This window comes from Hyla sarda, chromosome 5 (genome assembly GCF_029499605.1).
Source record: "Hyla sarda isolate aHylSar1 chromosome 5, aHylSar1.hap1, whole genome shotgun sequence".
NCBI lineage: Eukaryota > Metazoa > Chordata > Amphibia > Anura > Hylidae > Hyla > Hyla sarda.
The window spans coordinates 6326229-6345779 of record NC_079193.1 but is presented as its reverse complement, the minus strand read 5'-3'; the positions used below and the strand labels follow the sequence as shown (position 1 = coordinate 6345779).

At 52.1% G+C, this 19551-nt stretch overlaps 1 protein-coding gene across 1 annotated transcript in view; it reads left to right on the top strand.

The window, feature by feature from the left end:
* Window positions 1-1823: 1823 nt before the first annotated feature.
* Window positions 1824-19551, top strand: part of PTPN23 (protein tyrosine phosphatase non-receptor type 23) — a 73129-nt gene continuing 55401 nt past the window's right edge. Inside the window, exons 1-3 of the mRNA XM_056518767.1 lie at window positions 1824-2060; window positions 13469-13543; window positions 14043-14170. Of these exons, the coding sequence (XP_056374742.1) occupies window positions 1977-2060; window positions 13469-13543; window positions 14043-14170 (287 nt within the window). The 5' untranslated portion in view covers window positions 1824-1976. The remainder of the gene's footprint in view (window positions 2061-13468; window positions 13544-14042; window positions 14171-19551) is intronic.

The window sequence follows — 19551 nt, the reverse complement described above, 5'->3', positions numbered from 1 at the left end:
CACTTACTTGTGTCTGGTAGTGCCCCCAAAGTACAGGGAGGTATTACATGTTCTGTACTCTTTACCTGTATTACTGAAGTGTATGCAGTGACTGGTGTTTGGTAGCACCCCCTACAGTACAGGGAGGTATTACATGTTCTGTACTCTTTACCTGTATTACTGAAGTGTATGCACTGACTGGTGTCTGGTAGCGCCCCCCTACAGTACAGGGAGGTATTACATGTTCTGTACTCTTTACCTGTATTATTGAAGTGTATGCACTGACTGGTGTCTGGTAGCGCCCCCCTACAGTACAGGGAGGTATTACATGTTCTGTACTCTTTACCTGTATTACTGAAGTGTATGCACTGACTGGTGTCTGGTAGCGCCCTCTACAGTACAGGGAGGAATTACATGTTCTGTACTCTGTACCTGTATTACTGAAGTGCATGCACTGACTGGTGTCTGGTAGTGCCCCCAAAGTACAGGGAGGTATTACATGTTCTGTACTCTTTTACCTGTATTACTGAAGTGTATGCACTGACTGGTGTCTGGTAGTGCCCCCTACAGTACAGGGAGGTATTACATGTTCTGTACTCTTTACCTGTATTACTGAAGTGTATGCACTGACTGGTGTCTGGTAGCGCCCCCTACAGTACAGGGAGGTATTACATGTTCTGTACTCTTTACCTGTATTACTGAAGTGTATGCACTGACTGGTGTCTGGTAGCGCCCCCTACAGTACAGGGAGGTATTACATGTTCTGTACTCTGTACCTGTATTACTGAAGTGTATGCACTGACTGGTGTCATATGCCATATGGAGCAATATGGTATGTGTGCGGTATATTGGTGTGGGTGTGGCATACATTGTGGGGAGGAGCTTAAGGGCCACCTCAGTAGGTCTCGCAGGGGGGCCCCCAAATATATTGTTACCCGCTCCCGCAGAGCTCAGTGTAGGGTATATTGTAGATATTTTACTTTCCTGCCCCATCCAAAAAACCATTCAGTGTCAGATCTCACCATACACGGCTTAGATACACGGACAGAGGTGATGTATCTAAGGCTGCATTCACATCCTGTATCAGGTTTTTTGTAAAAAATAAGTATGTCTTAAAACTGGACAAAACCGTATACAACCGTATATACCTCTGTACGGTTTGAAAACGGATGTCCGGTATATGTATACTGTTTAATATGTTTTTTTGAAAGAAAAAAAAAATGGATACAGTTTTGTTTGTCCTTAATTAAATAAAGTTCTTCTTGTTCTATTTGTGGGAAGAACTTTCGGCGTGCACTGCGCATGTGCAAACTGCAAAACCGTATTGTGCAAACCGGATGGAACCTACGGCACATACGGTTCTGTAATGTTCCCATTGACCACAATTTAAAAATAAAAAAAAACGTATACGGGTTGTATCCGGTCTTTCACCCAGACATAAAACTGTTGTAGACTACAGTTTTGTGCACGGAAAAAAACGGATAAAACCGTAAATGGTGCAAAACGTACACAACCGGATGCTATGTTTGGCAAACGGTTTTCAATGACATGTCTATACATATGGTTTGTAATACGAGAAACGTGCAGAAACGTGATGTGAATGCCGCCTCCGCCAGCTGCGCTATACATGTAGTTTTATAGTTCTGATTCTTCTAGATATTTTGAAGAGAGAACAGACCATAATCCTTAGGGTCCCCCGAGAGTGAGGAGCAGTGACTGTATATAACATCAGGGGGCGCCACCTCTCTACAGTCCTCCATACAATCATCGTGCCTGAGGGATCGCCTCTCTAGGACTACACTTCCCGTCAGGCTGTGCGGCACACGTGACTAGCAGCTGACAGCCCGGGAGCGGCCCGATGACGTCACGGCGAAGTGGGCGGAGTTACCCAGTTCCCGGCGTGCTGTGCGGGTCCTGTGACAGGGAGGCGATCGCGGGGTTTCCGGCTCTGTGTGTCGGTGCGGGTGACGCAGCTCCCGGCCCTCGGAGCCCGCAACATGGAGGCCGTGCCCCGGATGCCCATGATATGGCTGGACCTCAAGGAGGCCGCGGAGTTCGGCTTCAACCAAGCTGTAAAACAGGTGAGAGGAGGCGCCAGAGGAGGCCGGGGGACAGGAGAGAGGAGGCCGGGGGACAGGAGAGGAGGAGGCCGGGGGACAGGAGAGGAGGAGGCCGGGGGACAGGAGAGGAGGAGGCCGGGGGACAGGAGAGGAGGAGGCCGGGGGACAGGAGAGAGGAGGCCGGGGGACAGGAGAGAGGAGGCCGGGGGACAGGAGAGAGGAGGCCGGGGGACAGGAGAGAGGAGGCCGGGGGACAGGAGAGAGGAGGCCGGGGGACAGGAGAGAGGAGGCCGGGGGACAGGAGAGAGGAGGCCGGGGGACAGGAGAGAGGAGGCCGGGGGACAGGAGAGGAGGAGGCCGGGGGACAGGAAAGAGGAGGCCGGGGGACAGGAGAGAGGAGGCCGGGGGACAGGAGAGGAGGAGGCCGGGGGACAGGAGAGGAGGAGGCCGGGGGACAGGAGAGAGGAGGCCGGGGGACAGGAGAGAGGAGGCCGGGGGACAGGAGAGAGGAGGCCGGGGGACAGGAGAGAGGAGGCCGGGGGACAGGAGAGAGGAGGCCGGGGGACAGGAGAGAGGAGGCCGGGGGACAGGAGAGGAGGAGGCCGGGGGACAGGAGAGGAGGAGGCCGGGGGACAGGAGAGGAGGAGGCCGGGGGACAGGAGAGGAGGAGGCCGGGGGACAGGAGAGGAGGAGGCCGGGGGACAGGAGAGAGGAGGCCGGGGGACAGGAGAGAGGAGGCCGGGGGACAGGAGAGAGGAGGCCGGGGGACAGGAGAGAGGAGGCCGGGGGACAGGAGAGGAGGAGGCCGGGGGACAGGAGAGGAGGAGGCCGGGGGACAGGAGAGAGGAGGCCGGGGGACAGGAGAGGAGGAGGCCGGGGGACAGGAGAGGAGGAGGCCGGGGGACAGGAGAGGAGGAGGCCGGGGGACAGGAGAGGAGGAGGCCGGGGGACAGGAGAGGAGGAGGCCGGGGGACAGGAGAGGAGGAGGCCGGGGGACAGGAGAGAGGAGGCCGGGGGACAGGAGAGAGGAGGCCGGGGGACAGGAGAGAGGAGGCCGGGGGACAGGAGAGAGGAGGCCGGGGGACAGGAGAGAGGAGGCCGGGGGACAGGAGAGAGGAGGCCGGGGGACAGGAGAGAGGAGGCCGGGGGACAGGAGAGAGGAGGCGCCAGAGGAGGCCGGGGGACAGGAGAGAGGAGGCCGGGGGACAGGAGAGGAGGAGGCCGGGGGACAGGAGAGGAGGAGGCCGGGGGACAGGAGAGGAGGAGGCCGGGGGACAGGAGAGAGGAGGACAGGAGAGAGGAGGCCGGGGGGCACTGAGGAGAGGAGGCCGGGGGGCACTGAGGAGAGGAGGCCGGGGGACACTGAGGAGAGGAGGCCGGGGGACACTGAGGAGAGGAGGCCGGGGGACACTGAGGAGAGGAGGCCGGGGGACACTGAGGAGAGGAGGCCGGGGGGACACTGAGGAGAGAGGAGGCCGGGGGGACACTGAGGAGAGAGGAGGCCGGGGGGACACTGAGGAGAGAGGAGGCCGGGGGGACACTGAGGAGAGAGGAGGCCGGGGGACAGGAGAGAGGAGGCCGGGGGACAGGAGAGAGGAGGCCGGGGGACAGGAGAGAGGAGGCGCCAGAGGAGGCCGGGGGACAGGAGAGAGGAGGCCGGGGGACAGGAGAGAGGAGGCCGGGGGACAGGAGAGAGGAGGCCGGGGGACAGGAGAGAGGAGGCCGGGGGACAGGAGAGAGGAGGCCGGGGGACACTGAGGAGAGGAGGCCGGGGGACACTGAGGAGAGGAGGCCGGGGGGCACTGAGGAGAGGAGGCCGGGGGACAGGAGAGAGGAGGCCGGGGGACAGGAGAGAGGAGGCCGGGGGACAGGAGAGAGGAGGCCGGGGGACAGGAGAGAGGAGGCCGGGGGACAGGAGAGAGGAGGCCGGGGGACAGGAGAGAGGAGACCGGGGGACAGGAGAGAGGAGACCGGGGGACAGGAGAGGAGGAGGCCGGGGGACAGGAGAGGAGGAGGCCGGGGGACAGGAGAGGAGGAGGCCGGGGGACAGGAGAGGAGGAGGCCGGGGGACAGGAGAGGAGGAGGCCGGGGGACAGGAGAGGAGGAGGCCGGGGGACAGGAGAGGAGGAGGCCGGGGGACAGGAGAGGAGGAGGCCGGGGGACAGGAGAGAGGAGGCCGGGGGACAGGAGAGAGGAGGCCGGGGGACAGGAGAGAGGAGGCGCCAGAGGAGGCCGGGGGACAGGAGAGAGGAGGCGCCAGAGGAGGCCGGGGGACAGGAGAGGAGGAGGCCGGGGGACAGGAGAGGAGGAGGCCGGGGGACAGGAGAGGAGGAGGCCGGGGGACAGGAGAGGAGGAGGCCGGGGGACAGGAGAGAGGAGGACAGGAGAGAGGAGGCCGGGGGACACTGAGGAGAGGAGGCCGGGGGACACTGAGGAGAGGAGGCCGGGGGGCACTGAGGAGAGGAGGCCGGGGGACACTGAGGAGAGGAGGCCGGGGGACAGGAGAGAGGAGGCCGGGGGGCACTGAGGAGAGGAGGCCGGGGGGACACTGAGGAGAGAGGAGGCCGGGGGACAGGAGAGAGGAGGCCGGGGGACAGGAGAGAGGAGGCGCCAGAGGAGGCCGGGGGACAGGAGAGAGGAGGCCGGGGGACAGGAGAGAGGAGGCCGGGGGACAGGAGAGAGGAGGCCGGGGGACAGGAGAGAGGAGGCCGGGGGACAGGAGAGAGGAGGCCGGGGGACAGGAGAGAGGAGGCCGGGGGACAGGAGAGAGGAGGCCGGGGGACAGGAGAGAGGAGGCCGGGGGACAGGAGAGAGGAGGACAGGAGAGAGGAGGCCGGGATACTGAGGAGAGGAGGCCGGGGGACACTGAGGAGAGGAGGCCGGGGGACACTGAGGAGAGGAGGCCGGGGGACACTGAGGAGAGGAGGCCGGGGGGACACTGAGGAGAGAGGAGGCCGGGGGACAGGAGAGAGGAGGCCGGGGGACAGGAGAGAGGAGGCCGGGGGACAGGAGAGAGGAGGCCGGGGGACAGGAGAGAGGAGGCCGGGGGACAGGAGAGAGGAGGCCGGGGGACAGGAGAGAGGAGGCCGGGGGACACTGAGGAGAGGAGGCCGGGGGACACTGAGGAGAGGAGGCCGGGGGACACTGAGGAGAGAGGAGGCCGGGGGGACACTGAGGAGAGAGGAGGCCGGGGGGACACTGAGGAGAGAGGAGGCCGGGGGGACACTGAGGAGAGAGGAGGCCGGGGGGACACTGAGGAGAGGAGGAGGCCGGGGGGACACTGAGGAGAGGAGGAGGCCGGGGGGACACTGAGGAGAGGAGGAGGCCGGGGGGACACTGAGGAGAGGAGGAGGCCGGGGGGACACTGAGGAGAGGAGGAGGCCGGGGGGACACTGAGGAGAGGAGGAGGCCGGGGGGACACTGAGGAGAGGAGGAGGCCGGGGGGACACTGAGGAGAGGAGGAGGCCGGGGGGACACTGAGGAGAGGAGGAGGCCGGGGGGACACTGAGGAGAGGAGGAGGCCGGGGGGACACTGAGGAGAGGAGGAGGCCGGGGGGACACTGAGGAGAGGAGGAGGCCGGGGGGACACTGAGGAGAGGAGGAGGCCGGGGGGACACTGAGGAGAGGAGGAGGCCGGGGGGACACTGAGGAGAGGAGGAGGCCGGGGGGACACTGAGGAGAGGAGGAGGCCGGGGGGACACTGAGGAGAGGAGGAGGCCGGGGGGACACTGAGGAGAGGAGGAGGCCGGGGGGACACTGAGGAGAGGAGGAGGCCGGGGGGACACTGAGGAGAGGAGGAGGCCGGGGGGACACTGAGGAGAGGAGGAGGCCGGGGGGACACTGAGGAGAGGAGGAGGCCGGGGGGACACTGAGGAGATATGGCAGAGAAGAGGAGGCCAGTGTAATAGGGGGAAGAGAGGAGATTGGGGGTCAGGAGATAGAAGGGGCAATGTGGGGGGCTGGGGGTGGTAGGGATTTGGGGACAGCGCTCATCAAGGTGTCTCTAGATCTAGTCGTAATCTCTAAACTGTAATTTTGATTATGTGAAACTACAACTCCCAGCACTGTGTGTGAGGACGATGTGTGAGCGCTGTGTATGAGGACGATGTGTGAGCGCTGTGTATGAGGACGATGTGTGTGAGGACGATGTGTGTGAGGACGATGTGTGTGAGGACGATGTGTATGGGGACGATGTGTGAGCGCTGTGTATGAGGACGATGTGTGTGAGGACGATGTGTGTGAGGACGATGTGTGTGAGGACGATGTGTATGGGGACGATGTGTGAGCGCTGTGTATGAGGACGATGTGTGAGCGCTGTGTATGAGGACGATGTGTGAGCGCTGTGTATGAGGACGATGTGTGAGCGCTGTGTATGAGGACGATGTGTGAGCGCTGTGTATGAGGACGATGTGTGAGCGCTGTGTATGAGGACGATGTGTGAGCGCTGTGTATGAGGACGATGTGTGAGCGCTGTGTATGAGGACGATGTGTGAGCGCTGTGTATGAGGACGATGTGTGAGCGCTGTGTATGAGGACGATGTGTGAGCGCTGTGTATGAGGACGATGTGTGAGCGCTGTGTATGAGGACGATGTGTGAGCGCTGTGTATGAGGACGATGTGTGAGCGCTGTGTATGAGGACGATGTGTGAGCGCTGTGTATGAGGACGATGTGTGAGCGCTGTGTATGAGGACGATGTGTGAGCGCTGTGTATGAGGACGATGTGTGAGCGCTGTGTATGAGGACGATGTGTGAGCGCTGTGTATGAGGACGATGTGTGAGGGCTGTGTATGAGGACGATGTGTGAGGACGATGTGTGAGGACGATGTGTGAGCGCTGTGTGTGAGGACGATGTGTGAGCGCTGTGTGTGAGGACGATGTGTATGAGCGCTGTGTGTGAGGACGATGTGTGAGCGCTGTGTGTGAGGATGATGTATGAGCGCTGTGTGTGAGGACGATGTATGAGCGCTGTGTGTGAGGACGATGTATGAGCGCTGTGTGTGAGGACGATGTGTGAGCGCTGTGTGTGAGGATGATGTATGAGCGCTGTGTATGAGGACGATGTGTATGAGGACGATGTGTATGAGGACGATGTGTGAGCGCTGTGTGTGAGGATGATGTATGAGCGCTGTGTATGAGGACGATGTGTGAGTGCTGTGTATTAGGAAGATGTGTGAGGACGATGTGTATGAGCGCTGTGTGTGAGGACGATGTGTATGAGCGCTGTGTGTGAGGACGATGTGTATGAGCGCTGTGTATGAGGACGATGTATGAGTGCTGTGTATTAGGACGATGTGTGAGGACGATGTGTATGAGCGCTGTGTGTGAGGACGATGTATGAGCGCTATGTGTGAGGACGATGTGTATGAGCGCTGTGTGTGAGGACGATGTGTATGAGCGCTGTGCGTGAGGACGATGTGTGAGCGCTGTGTGTGAGGACGATGTGCGAGCGCTGTGTGTGAGGACGATGTATGAGCGCTGTGTGTGAGGATGATGTATGAGCGCTGTGTGTGAGGACGATGTATGAGCGCTGTGTGTGAGGACGATGTGTGAGGATGATGTATGAGCGCTGTGTATTAGGACGATGTGTGAGGATGATGTATGAGCGCTGTGTATTAGGACGATGTGTGAGGATGATGTATGAGCGCTGTGTATAAGAACGATGTATGAGCGCTGTGTATTAGGAAGATGTGTGAGGATGATGTATGAGCGCTGTGTATTAGGAAGATGTGTGAGGATGATGTATGAGCGCTGTGTGTGAGGACGATGTATGAGCGCTGTGTATTAGGACGATGTGTGAGGATGATGTATGAGCGCTGTGTGTGAGGATGATGTGTGAGGATGATGTATGAGCGCTGTGTATTAGGACGATGTGTGAGGATGATGTATGAGCGCTGTGTATTAGGACGATGTGTGAGGATGATGTATGAGCGCTGTGTGTGAGGATGATGTATGAGCGCTGTGTGTGAGGACGATGTATGAGCGCTGTGTATTAGGATGATGTGTGAGCGCCCCGTATACTGGAAGAGAAAGGAAGTCAATGTCCCAGGAGAAATAATTTTGTTGTCAGAGAGAAGAACAATATCCAGGACAACACAGATGAGAAACACATAGAAGCTCAAAAAACTAAAATATCTTCAGGGGGAACAAATCCAACTTCCTCTGGAGTTGGGGGGAGGTCACCCCTGAAGAAGTCGCACCCGGTGACCCTACTGGAGGGGATCTTGCAGTAAACGTCTTTCCCTGTGTTTTCTCTCACTTCTAATGGAGGCCACAGAGGAAGATGTAGTAGTCCAGGAGGGAGATGATGAGGACATGGACCAGAAGGTGGTGAGGTCAGAGGGACCTGTGGGACTGGGGAGAGAGTGAGGCCACTGACTGCGAAAGCGGGAGGAGAAGGAAGATAGAGCCGAGAGACAGGAGGAGGTGACAGCAGGGCCGGAGAGGTAGATTTAAAGGGGTACTCCACTGGCCAGCGTTCGGAACATTTAGTTCCGGACACTGTGTTCGCGCTGCGGCGGTCGGCCATGCCCCCTCGTGATGTCAGGTTACGCCCTCTCCCATAGACTTGCATTGAGGGGGCATGGCCGACCACCGCAGTGCGAACACAGTGTCCGGAACTAAATGTTCCGAATGCTGGCCAGTGGAGTACCCTTTTAAAGAGGTACTAAGGTGGAAAACTTTTTTTATTATTTTTTTTTTTTTTATCAACTGGTGCCAGAAAGTTAAACAGATTTGTAAATTACTTCTATTAAAAAATCTTAATCCTTCCAGTACTTATTAGCTGCTGTATACTAGAGGAAATTCTTTTCTTTTTGGATTTCTTTTCTGTCTGACCACAGTGCTCTCTGCTGACACCTCTGTCCATGTCAGGAACTTTCCAGAGCAGGAAAAAAATTCACATAGCAAACATATGCTGCTTTGGACAGTTCCTCATACGGCATCAGGTGATGCTTCCTGTGCCCGGATCCGCCGTGCGGCCAATATCTTCGTTTTTCCCTAAATGCTAATGAAGTGCTAACTGGCACAGGCAGGGTTACTGGCACTCTGATGTCACCGCTGCCGGCCACAGCACCGCCCAGCTCATTAATATTCCTCCCCTCCCTTTGCCTTTCCCTCTTCTCCCCGCTCTATAATTAATGAAGAGGGAGAGGCGGAGGGAGGGGAGGAATATTAATGAGCTGGGCGGTGCTGTGGCCGGCAGCGGTGACATCAGAGTGCCAGTAACCCCGCCTGTGCCAGTTAGCACTTCATTCACATATACAGAAAAACGAAGATCGGGTAGATCCGAGCACGGGAGGCATCAAACTGATCAGCGTCCCCCGCACTACCAGCCAGTACCACTGATTAGGGCGCACGCACACCACGTTTTTGTTATACAGGTCCTGTATACGGTTTAAAGTTAAAAACCGTATGGAACTGTATAGAAAACCGTATGGAACTGTATAGAAAACCGTATGGAACTGTATAGAAAACCGTATGCATTGACTTAACATTGTAAACCGTATGTCAAATGCATCATCCGGTTTAGTCCATTTTGCATCTCATACGGTTTTGCCAGTTTTTTTTACCTGTACCCAAAACCGTAGTCTACCACGTTTCTTGGTCCGGGTGAAAAACTTTATTAAACCGTATACGTTTTTTTTAACATGGGAGTCAATGGGAACCGTACAGAACTGTATGTGCGTACGGTTCCATCCGGTTTTCACCATATACGGTTTTTGACTTTGCAGTTTTTTTTTTCTTGGAATTTCAATCAAACAAGTGAACTTTATTAAAAATGGAGGGGAAAGTTAAAAACGTATAAAGTTTTTTTCTTAAAAAACGGATGCAATCGGACGTCATTTTTCAAACCGTATTCGTTTTTTTTACGTATATGGGTTAAAATTTGTACACACTTTTTGATACAGTTTAGTCCGGTTTTGAGGAATCAGTTTTTCATCAAAAACCTGATACAGGAACTGTATTGCACAAACGTGGTGTGAATGCCGCCTTAGTGCGGGGGGAGCAAGCTGACAGTTCCTTTTAAGGCTTTGCCATTCATCAGTTCATTAGCGCGGTTTTGGTAGAGTGTTGGAGTCGAAAACCAGATTGCAGGTGGTCAAAGAGCGAGTTGGGTGAAAGGTTGGAGGACACATCGTGGTAGACGTGTTGTTCAAGAAGGTTTGAGGCAACAGGGGGAAGAGAGATGGGGTGGGAGATGGACGAAGAGGATGAGTGTGATGGGAACATGTCTAAATTATGAAGAGATACCAGGGTGCTGTATTCAGGTATATCTGGCACCACTATAGACAGGGCATAGACCGGGTGCTGACCCCGTGCTCCATACAGTGGGGAGATTCGGAGGGAGTACACCTTCAAGTACATTAAAGGAGTAGTCCAGTCCTGAAAAACCTATCCCCTATCCTAAGGATTAGGGATCGACCGATTATCGGTTTGGCCCATATTATCGTCTAATAATCGCGATTTTGAACATTATCGGTATCGGCAATTACCTTGCCGATAATGCCCCGCCCCCCGTCGGAGACGACCATCGCCGCCACTGCCCCATTGCCTCCCCCTATCCTCTGCCCACATACCGCTGCCCCATTGCCTCCCCCCCGTCCTCTGCCCACATACCGCCGCCGCTGCCCCATTGCCTCACCCCTTCCTCTGCCCACATACCGCCGCCCCCCCCATTTCCCCCCCCCCCATCCTCTGCCCACATACCGCTGCCCCATTGCCTCCCCCCCATCCTCTGCCCCATTGCCTCCCCCCGTCCTCTGCCCCATTGCCTCCCCCCCCGTTCTCTGCCCACATACCGCTGCCCCATTGCCTCACCCCATCCTCTGCCCACATACCGCCGCCGCTGCCCCATTGCCTCCCCCCATCCCTGATGTTATAATTACCTGTTCCTGGGGGTTCGCGGTCCTTCTGGCTCCTGCGCTGTTGTTGTGCGCTGCACAATGACGAGTGACGTCCCTAACGAGACGTCACCATCAGTGCGCATAGTGACAGCGCAGGACGCCGACGGTGCCAGAAGGATCGCGGACCCCCAGGAACAGGTAATTATAACACCGGGAATGGGGGGAGGCGATGGGGCTGCGGCGGTATGTGGGCAGAGGATGGGGGGGGGAGCGATGGGGCAACTGTGGTGGTTAGACTCAGGACCCCAGGACAGGCAGGGGGAGAGAAGCGGGTGGCGGCGGCGGTCTCTGGCACAGCAAAAGCCGCTGCAGTTCATTGATTTAAAGTGCCCGCTTTAAATCATTGATCTGCAACGGCTTCTGCCCTGCTGGGGGGGGGGGGGGGCGGGTTGAAATAGCCAATAACTTATACCGGAATATCGGTATAAGTTATCGGTTATTGGCCTGAAAAGTGACAGATTATCGGTATCAGCCCTAAAAAATCGTTATCGGTCGATCCCTACTAAGGATAGCGGATAAGTTTCAGATAGCGGGAGTCCGAACGCATTGGATCCCCCGCAATCTCCCATACGGGGCCCCGGCAGCCCGCGGAGAAGGGGGCGTGTCCACCACCGAACAAAGCACGGCTGACACGCCCCCTCAATACAACTCTATGGCAGAGCAGGGGGGGGGGGTCCCCCAGCAGTCGGACCCCCGCTATCTGATACTTATCCCCTATCCATAGGATAGGGGATATGCTTTTCAGGACTGGACTACTCCTTTAAGTTGCATTGGCCGGGCGTCTTCTGGGAGGACGGTGTATGTGGAGGTGTCCGCTGTCAGTATGGCGGATCCTTCTAGAACAGGCTGAGGCTGTGGAGATTTAGGACAATGAATAGTAATGACAGGAATATGGCGGCCGCTCCCCGCTGTGTAATTGCATTAATAACTGCAGACCTGGCACTTTGCCCGCCATGATGTCATCGCTGACACTTCTATATGGCGCTGTGCTGTAATCATCCCAAGGGCCAAAGATCCTCACAGGCCCCGGAGTCGACTGCTTCATCAGGGACAATTCTATTCAGCTTCAGGAGAATATAAAAACGGCCGCCTCCCTGCTGAGGGTCACGTATCTGAGCAGATCTGCCCTTCTGGAGTCTGGGAAAGCTGGATATTTCCTATAGGGCCTATCAGTTTCTTCTTTTTTTTTTCTGACAACTTTCAGACTTCCTGACAACTTTTGTTTTTAGCCATTTTCTTTAGTTTGGTCGGGCAGGGGCGCCATACTCGCCATTCCCTGGGACCGATGCAGACTGCGCCAAAGTTTCTTCAGAAAGCGGCTTCTAAAAATCTGTAACCCCAACCCAAAAAAAGGCCCCATTGCTTGTGAGGCCCATATATATATATATATATATATATATATATATATATCTGGCCCTGTCCCGTGTACAGCTGATTCAGGTTCACAAGTCAATGCGATGAAATGTTCTGCAGCTTTCTGTGTTTCACTTTCTCACCCTGATCAAAATCTCTCCTTGCTGTCAGTGAATGGAAATACTCTTGTGTGTATGCAGGGCCGGCCTCATGGGAATTCCCTATGGCAGTGTTTCCCAACCAGTGTGCCTCCGGCTTTTGCAAAACTACAACTCCCAGCATGCCCGGACAGCCAAAGGCTGTCCGGGCATGCTGGGAGTTGTAGTTTTGCAACAGCCGGAGGCACCCTGGTTGGGAAACACTACTCTATGGTTATATTTCTCATCCTCAGAACAGATCTGTCTTTCTCCAGATACAATTGTAGCAGACGGTCATCTGTAGGATCGGACTGCACAGGTGGATGTAGGAAAATGTTTCCATTCACTGGTTGCAAGCAGAGTTATTTAAAGGGGTACTCCGGTGGAAAACTTTTTTTCTTTTTTAAATCAACTGGTGCCAGAAAGTTAAACAGATTTGTAAATGACTTCTATTAAAAATCTTAATCCTTCCAGTACTTATTAGCTGCTGAATACTACAGAGAAAATTATTTTCTTTTTGGAACACAGTGCTCTCTGCTGACATCACGAGCACAGTGCTCTCTGCTGACACCTCTGTCCATTTTAGGAACTGTCCAGAGCAGCATATATGTTTTCTATGGGGATTTTCTCCTACTCTGGACAGTTCTTAAAATGGACAGAGATGTCAGCAGAGAGCACTGTGCTCGTGATGTCAGCAGAGAGCACTGTGTTCCAAAAAGAAAATAATTTCCTCTGTAGTATTCAGTAGCTAATAAGTACTGGAAGGATTACATTTTTTTTAATAGAAGTCATTTACAAATCTGTTTCTTTCTAGCACCAGTTGATTTAAAGAAAAAGAAAAGTTTTCCTCCAGAGTACCCCTTTAATGAGATGAACAGAGACACTGTATATGACCGTATATGATTTGTTTTGAAATAATGGAGCTTCTTGACAAAACCCGTCCTTCTCCCCAATCAATGGGTTGGAGTCCGGTTTGGAGTGCGGGAGCATCGCAGGATGGACGACTGACTGACTTTTTTTTATTTTTTATTCCAGTTTGTTTTGAAGAATTACGGGGAAAATCCTGAAAATTACAACGAGGAGCTAAAGAAACTGGAGCAACTGAGACAGGTGAGGTGTCTATGGGGGCCTCCGCTGGGATATAGACCCCTGTAAAGTGTCTCCACCAGGGCTGTGGAGTCGGTAGATAAATGTTCCGACCCCACAGTTTTTATGTACTCCTGACTCCTCTGTATTAATATGCAAATTTATTTATTAGGGATCGACCGATTATCGGTATTGCCGATATTATAGGCCGATAATCACGATTTTGGGCATTATCGGTATCGGCAATTACCTTGCCGATAAGCCGATAATGCCCCGCCCCCCGCACCACGATTTTACCTCCGATCTTAAATGGTGCAAAGTCGGATGTGGATCAAAACTGATGCATTTGCTGTCTATCATTAATGAATGGGAGTCAATGGATACGACTTGGCGCGCAGAGTTGTACGATTTGAAAGTTTAAACATCGTGAGAAGAAGTAGGATGGTAAAATCGTGATGTGAATGCGCCCTAAGTTTGCAGCCTGTATGTGGTAAATAATTCTGTATGTTCTTTACCCCCTCAGAGTGCGGTGAACGTGCCCCGAGACTTTGAAGGATGCAGCGTCCTGCGCAAATACTTTGGCCAACTCCATTACCTGCAGAGCCGCATCCCCATGGGCGTAGAACAAGAGGCTGCCGTCCCGATCACATGGTGAGTGAGGAGACAGCGGTAGAACAGACCACATAACTGTGTGCAGAGGGATCCACATTGGGGGGGGGGGGGGTCCTGCATATTGTGCAGCTATGAGGTCATTGTAATAGTTCTGCAACTTTCTCATGGACTCTTAAAGGGGTACTCCGCCCCTAGACATCTTATCCCCTATCATCCGGTGCACGGAGCAAACTTCGATCTGTGGCAGATGACTGGCGATGCGGGGCGGGAGTCTTGTGACGTCACGACTACGCCCCTCGGAACCTCACGGTCATGCCCCTTCAGTGTAAGGCTGGGTTCACACTACGTTTTCCCCCATACGGGAGGGCATACGGTAGGGGGGAGCTAAAACCTTGCGCTCCCGTATGTCACCGTATGCGCTCCCGTATGTCATTCATTTCAATGAGCCGACCGGAGTGAAACGTTCGGTCCGGTCGGCTAATTTTTGCGCCGTATGCGCTTTTACAACCGGACCTAAAACTGTGGTCAACCACGGTTTTAGGTCCGGTTGTAAAAGCGTATACGGCCCAAAAATGAGCCAACCGGACTGAATGTTTCACTCCGGTCGGCTCATTGAAGTGAATGACATACGGGAGCGCATACGGTGACATACGGGAGCGCGAGGTTTTAGCTCTCCCCTGCCGTATGCGCTCCCGTATGGGAGAAAACGTAGTGTGAACCCACCCTAAGGCTGGGTTCAAATTACGTTTTTGCCATACTGTTTTCAATCCGTTTTTCTAAAGAAAACCGTATGGCAAAAAAACGGATGGAACAGTATGGAAAAAAGTAAACCGTATGCGTTTTTAAACAGTATACTGTTTTTAAAAGTGCATACAGTTCCGTCAGTTTTTATAGAAAAAAAACCCATACGTTTTTGAAAATTTTGTCCATTTTTAATGGGTGGAGTCTTGGGTGGGGACTTTTGGATTCAAATGCGCATGTGCAAAGTAAAAACTTATACATTTTTCCCGTATGGAACCGTATACATGTGCGTTTCTCATTGACGTCCATGTTAAAAAAAAAAATGTATGCGGTTGCAGTACAGTTTTTAAACCGGAGACAAAATCGTGGTCAACTGCAACCGCATACCTTTTTTTTAACATGGACGTCAATGGGAAACGCACATGTATACGGTTCCATACGGAAAAACCGTATATGTTTTTACTTTGCACATGCGCATTTGAATCCCAAAGTCCCCACCCAAGACCCCTCCCATTAAAAATGGACAAAATTTTCAAAAACGTATGGGTTTTTTTTCTATAAAAACTTACGGAACTGTATGCACTTTTAAAAACAGTATACTGTTTAAAAACGCATACGGTTTACTTTTTTCCATACTGTTCCATCCGGTTTTTTGCCATACGGTTTTCTTTAGAAAAACAGATTGAAAACAGTATGGCAAAAACGTAGTGTGAACCCAGCCTCATCCGGTGCACGGAGCAAACTTCGATCTGTGGCAGATGACTGGCGATGCGGGGCGGGAGTATTGTGACGTCACGACTTCGCCCCTCGAAACCTCACGGTCATGCCCAGCCTCAAGGCTGGGTTCGCACTACGTTTTTGCCATACAGTTTTCAATCTGTTTTTCTAAAGAAAACCGCATGGCAAAAAAACGGATGGAACCGTATGGGGAAAAAGTAAACCGTATACTGTTTTTAAAAGTGCATACAGTTCTGTCAGTTTTTATAGGAAAAAAAAAACATACGTTTTTGAAAATGTTGTCCATTTTTAATGGGAGGGGTCTTGGGTGGGGACTTTAGGATGCAAATGCGCATGTGCAAAGTAAAAAACGTATATCTTTTCCCGTATGGAACCGTATACATGTGCGTTTCCCATTGACGTCCATGTTAAAAAAATAAAAAATAAAAAAAATAATCCGGTTGCAGTGCGGTTTTTAAACCAGAGTCAAAGCCGTGGTTGACCATGATTTTGCACTTTTAAAAACAGTATACTGTTTAAAAACGCAAACGGTTTACTAGAGATGAGCGAACTTACAGTAAATTCGATTCGTCAAGAACTTCTCGGCTCGGCGGTTGCTGACTTTTCCTGCATGAATTAGTTCAGCTTTCCGATGCTCCGGTGGGCTGGAAAAGGTGGATACAGTCCTAGGAAGAGTCTCCTAGGACTATATCCACCTTTTCCAGCCCACGGGAGCACCGGAAAGCTGAACTAATTTATGCAGGAAAAGTCAGCAACCGCCGAGCCGAGAAGTTTACGACGAATCGAATTTACTCTAAGTTCGCTCATCTCTACGGTTTACTTTTTTCCATACTGTTACATCCGTTTTTTTGCCATACGGTTTTCTGTAGAAAAACGGATTGAAAACAGTATATGGAAAAAACGTGATGTGAACCCAGCCTTAGTCTATCGGAGGGGGTGTAACAGCCGGAGCCGCAGATGCTGCACCCAACGCTCTAATCGAATGCTGGGGTGCAGCAGGGAGATCTCAGGGGTCCCACTGCTGGGACCCCCACGATCTCCCTGCTGCACCCTGCATTCGTTTAGAGCAGTGGTCTTCAACCTGCGGACCTCCAGATGTTGCAAAACTACAACTCCAAGCATGCCCGGACAGCCGTTGGCTGTCCGGGCATGCTGGGAGTTGTAGTTTTGCAACATCTGGAGTAAGTCAGGATGAAGACCACTGGTTTAGAGTGTTGGGTGCAGTGTCGTAGGCTCGTGACATCATGGCCACGCCCCCTCATGCCGTTCGGTAGGGGATAAGATTTCTAGGGGCGGAGTACCCCTGTAAGACAGAGCTTGTCAAATCTCAGGTGCCAGGTTTTCCAATTGCGCCTTAGAATTTTCCCCTGGCCCCTAGATGTTTGTTAGGCCTGTGTGTTCGAAGCCGCCTGATCGCCAGGATGACTGCTCGCTCACGCGCTGCTCTAAACGTGGGCGACTTCACCCGTCCTGTATTCCTCTTCATGGGATTCAGCCAAACAGCCCATTGTCAGGATGAGGGGCCTGCGCTCAGTGAATGGCAGCATACTGCTGCGGGGAGAGCCCCTTCCTGACCCATGATGTACATTTACGCCACGAGTCGTGTGAGGGAATACGACATGTGCCCAGGAGCCGAGCCCGCATCATACGCGGCAGGTATCACAGTACAGGAGTAGTCTTCATTTCCTGACAGCAACCAGAGATACAATGATGGAGTTTAGTTTATATAAGACTGTGATGGGGGGGAACAGATCTAAAGATGTGGAGTAATCCATCCCCCGGCGTCCTGTCCGCCATCATGACCATGTGACTGTTCCAGGGCTCGGGCTCTGCCCTGGCTGATACAGCTTCTAGGTAAGACCGGGTTGACACTGCTGTTGGTGATTAACCCCTTAAGGACCGGGTTTTTTTTCCGTTTTTGCACTTTCGTTTTTTCCTCCTTACCTTTTAAAAATCATAACCCTTTCAATTTTCCACCTAAAAATCCATATTATGGCTTATTTTTTGCGTCGCCAATTCTACTTTGCAGTGACATTAGTCATTTTACCCAAAAATTCACGGCGAAACGAAAAAAAAAATCATTGTGCGACAAAATCAAAGAAAAAACGCCATTTTGTAACTTTTGGGGGCTTCCGTTTCTACGCAGTGCATATTTCGGTAGAAATGACACCTTCTCATTATTCTGTAGGTCCATACGATTAAAATGATCCCCTACTTATATAGGTGATTTTGTCGCACTTCTGGAAAAAATCATAACTACATGCAGGAAAATGTATACGTTTAAAAATGTCATCTTCTGACCCCTATAACTTTTTTATTTTTCCACATACGGGGCGGTATGAGGACTCATTCTTTGCACCGTGATCTGAAGTTTTTAACTGTATGATTTTTGTTTTGATCGGACTTTTTGATCGCCTTTTATTCATTTTTTAATGGTATAAAAAGTGACCAAAAATAAGCTTTTTTGGACTTTGGAATTTTTTTGCGCGTACGCCATTGACCGTGCGGTTTAATTAATGATATATTTTTATAGTTTGGACATTTACGCACACGGCGATACCACATATGTTTATTTTTATTTTTTTTATGGGAAAAGGGGGGTGATTCAAACTTTTATTAGGGAAGGGGTTAAATGACCTTTATTAACACTTTTTTTTGCAGTGTTATAGTTCCCATAGGGACCTATAACACTGCACACACTGATCATTGTTATCCCATAGGGACCTATAACACTGCGCACACTGATCATAGTTATCCAATAGGGACCTATAACACTGCACACACTGATCATTGTTATCCCATAGGGACCTATAACATTGCACACACTGATCATTGTTATCCCATAGGGACCTATAACACTACACACACTGATCATTGTCATCCCATAGGGACCTATAACACTACACACACTGATCATTGTTATCCCATAGGGACCTATAACACTGCACACAATGATCTTTTACACAGATCACAGGCATGTATTAACACGCCTGTGATCAGTGTTATCAGCGCTTGACTGCTCCTGCCTGGATCTCAGGCACGGAGCAGTCATTCGTTGTTCGGACACCGAGGAGGCAGGTAAGGTCCCTCCCGGTGTCCTGTAGGCTGTTCGGGATGCCGCAATTTCACCGCGGCGGTCCCGAACAGCCCGACTGACTAGCCGGTATAGTTTCACTTTCGCTTTAGAAGCGGCAGTCAGCTTTGACCGCCTCTTCTAAAGGGTTAATACCGCACATTGCTGCGATCGGCGATGTGTGGTATTAGCCGCGGGTCCCGGCCGTTGATGAGCGCCGTAAATATACGTCCTGCGTTTTTAAGGGGGTAAAGAGGTTATCCAGGAAAACTTTTTTTTTTTTTATAAATCAACTGGCTCCAGAAAGTTAAACAGATTTGTAAATTAATTCTATTAAAAAATCTTAATCCTTTCAGTACTTATGAGCTTCTGAAGTTGAGTTGTTCTTTTCTGTTTAAGTGCTCTCTGATGACACCTGTTTCGGGAACCGCCCAGTTTAGAAGAGGTTTGCTATGGGGATTTGCTTCTAATCTGGGCGGTTCCCGAGACACGTGTCATCAGAGAGCACTTAGACAGAAAAGAACAACTCAACTTCAGAAGCTCTTAAGTACTGAAAGGATTAAGATTTTTTTATAGAAGTAATTTACAAATCTGTTTAACTTTCTGGAGCCATTTGATATATAAAAAAAAAAGTTTTTTCCTGGATAACCCCTTTAACCCCTTAAGGACCAAGCCCATTTTCACCTTAAGGACCAGGCCAATTTTATTTTTGCGTTTTCGTTTTTTCTCCTCGCTTTCTAAAATCCATAACTTTTATATTTCCATCTACAGACCCATATAAGGGCTTATTTATTGCGTAACCAATTGTACTTTGTAATAAAACCTCTCATTTTACCATAAAATGTACGGCGAACCCAAAGAATTATTC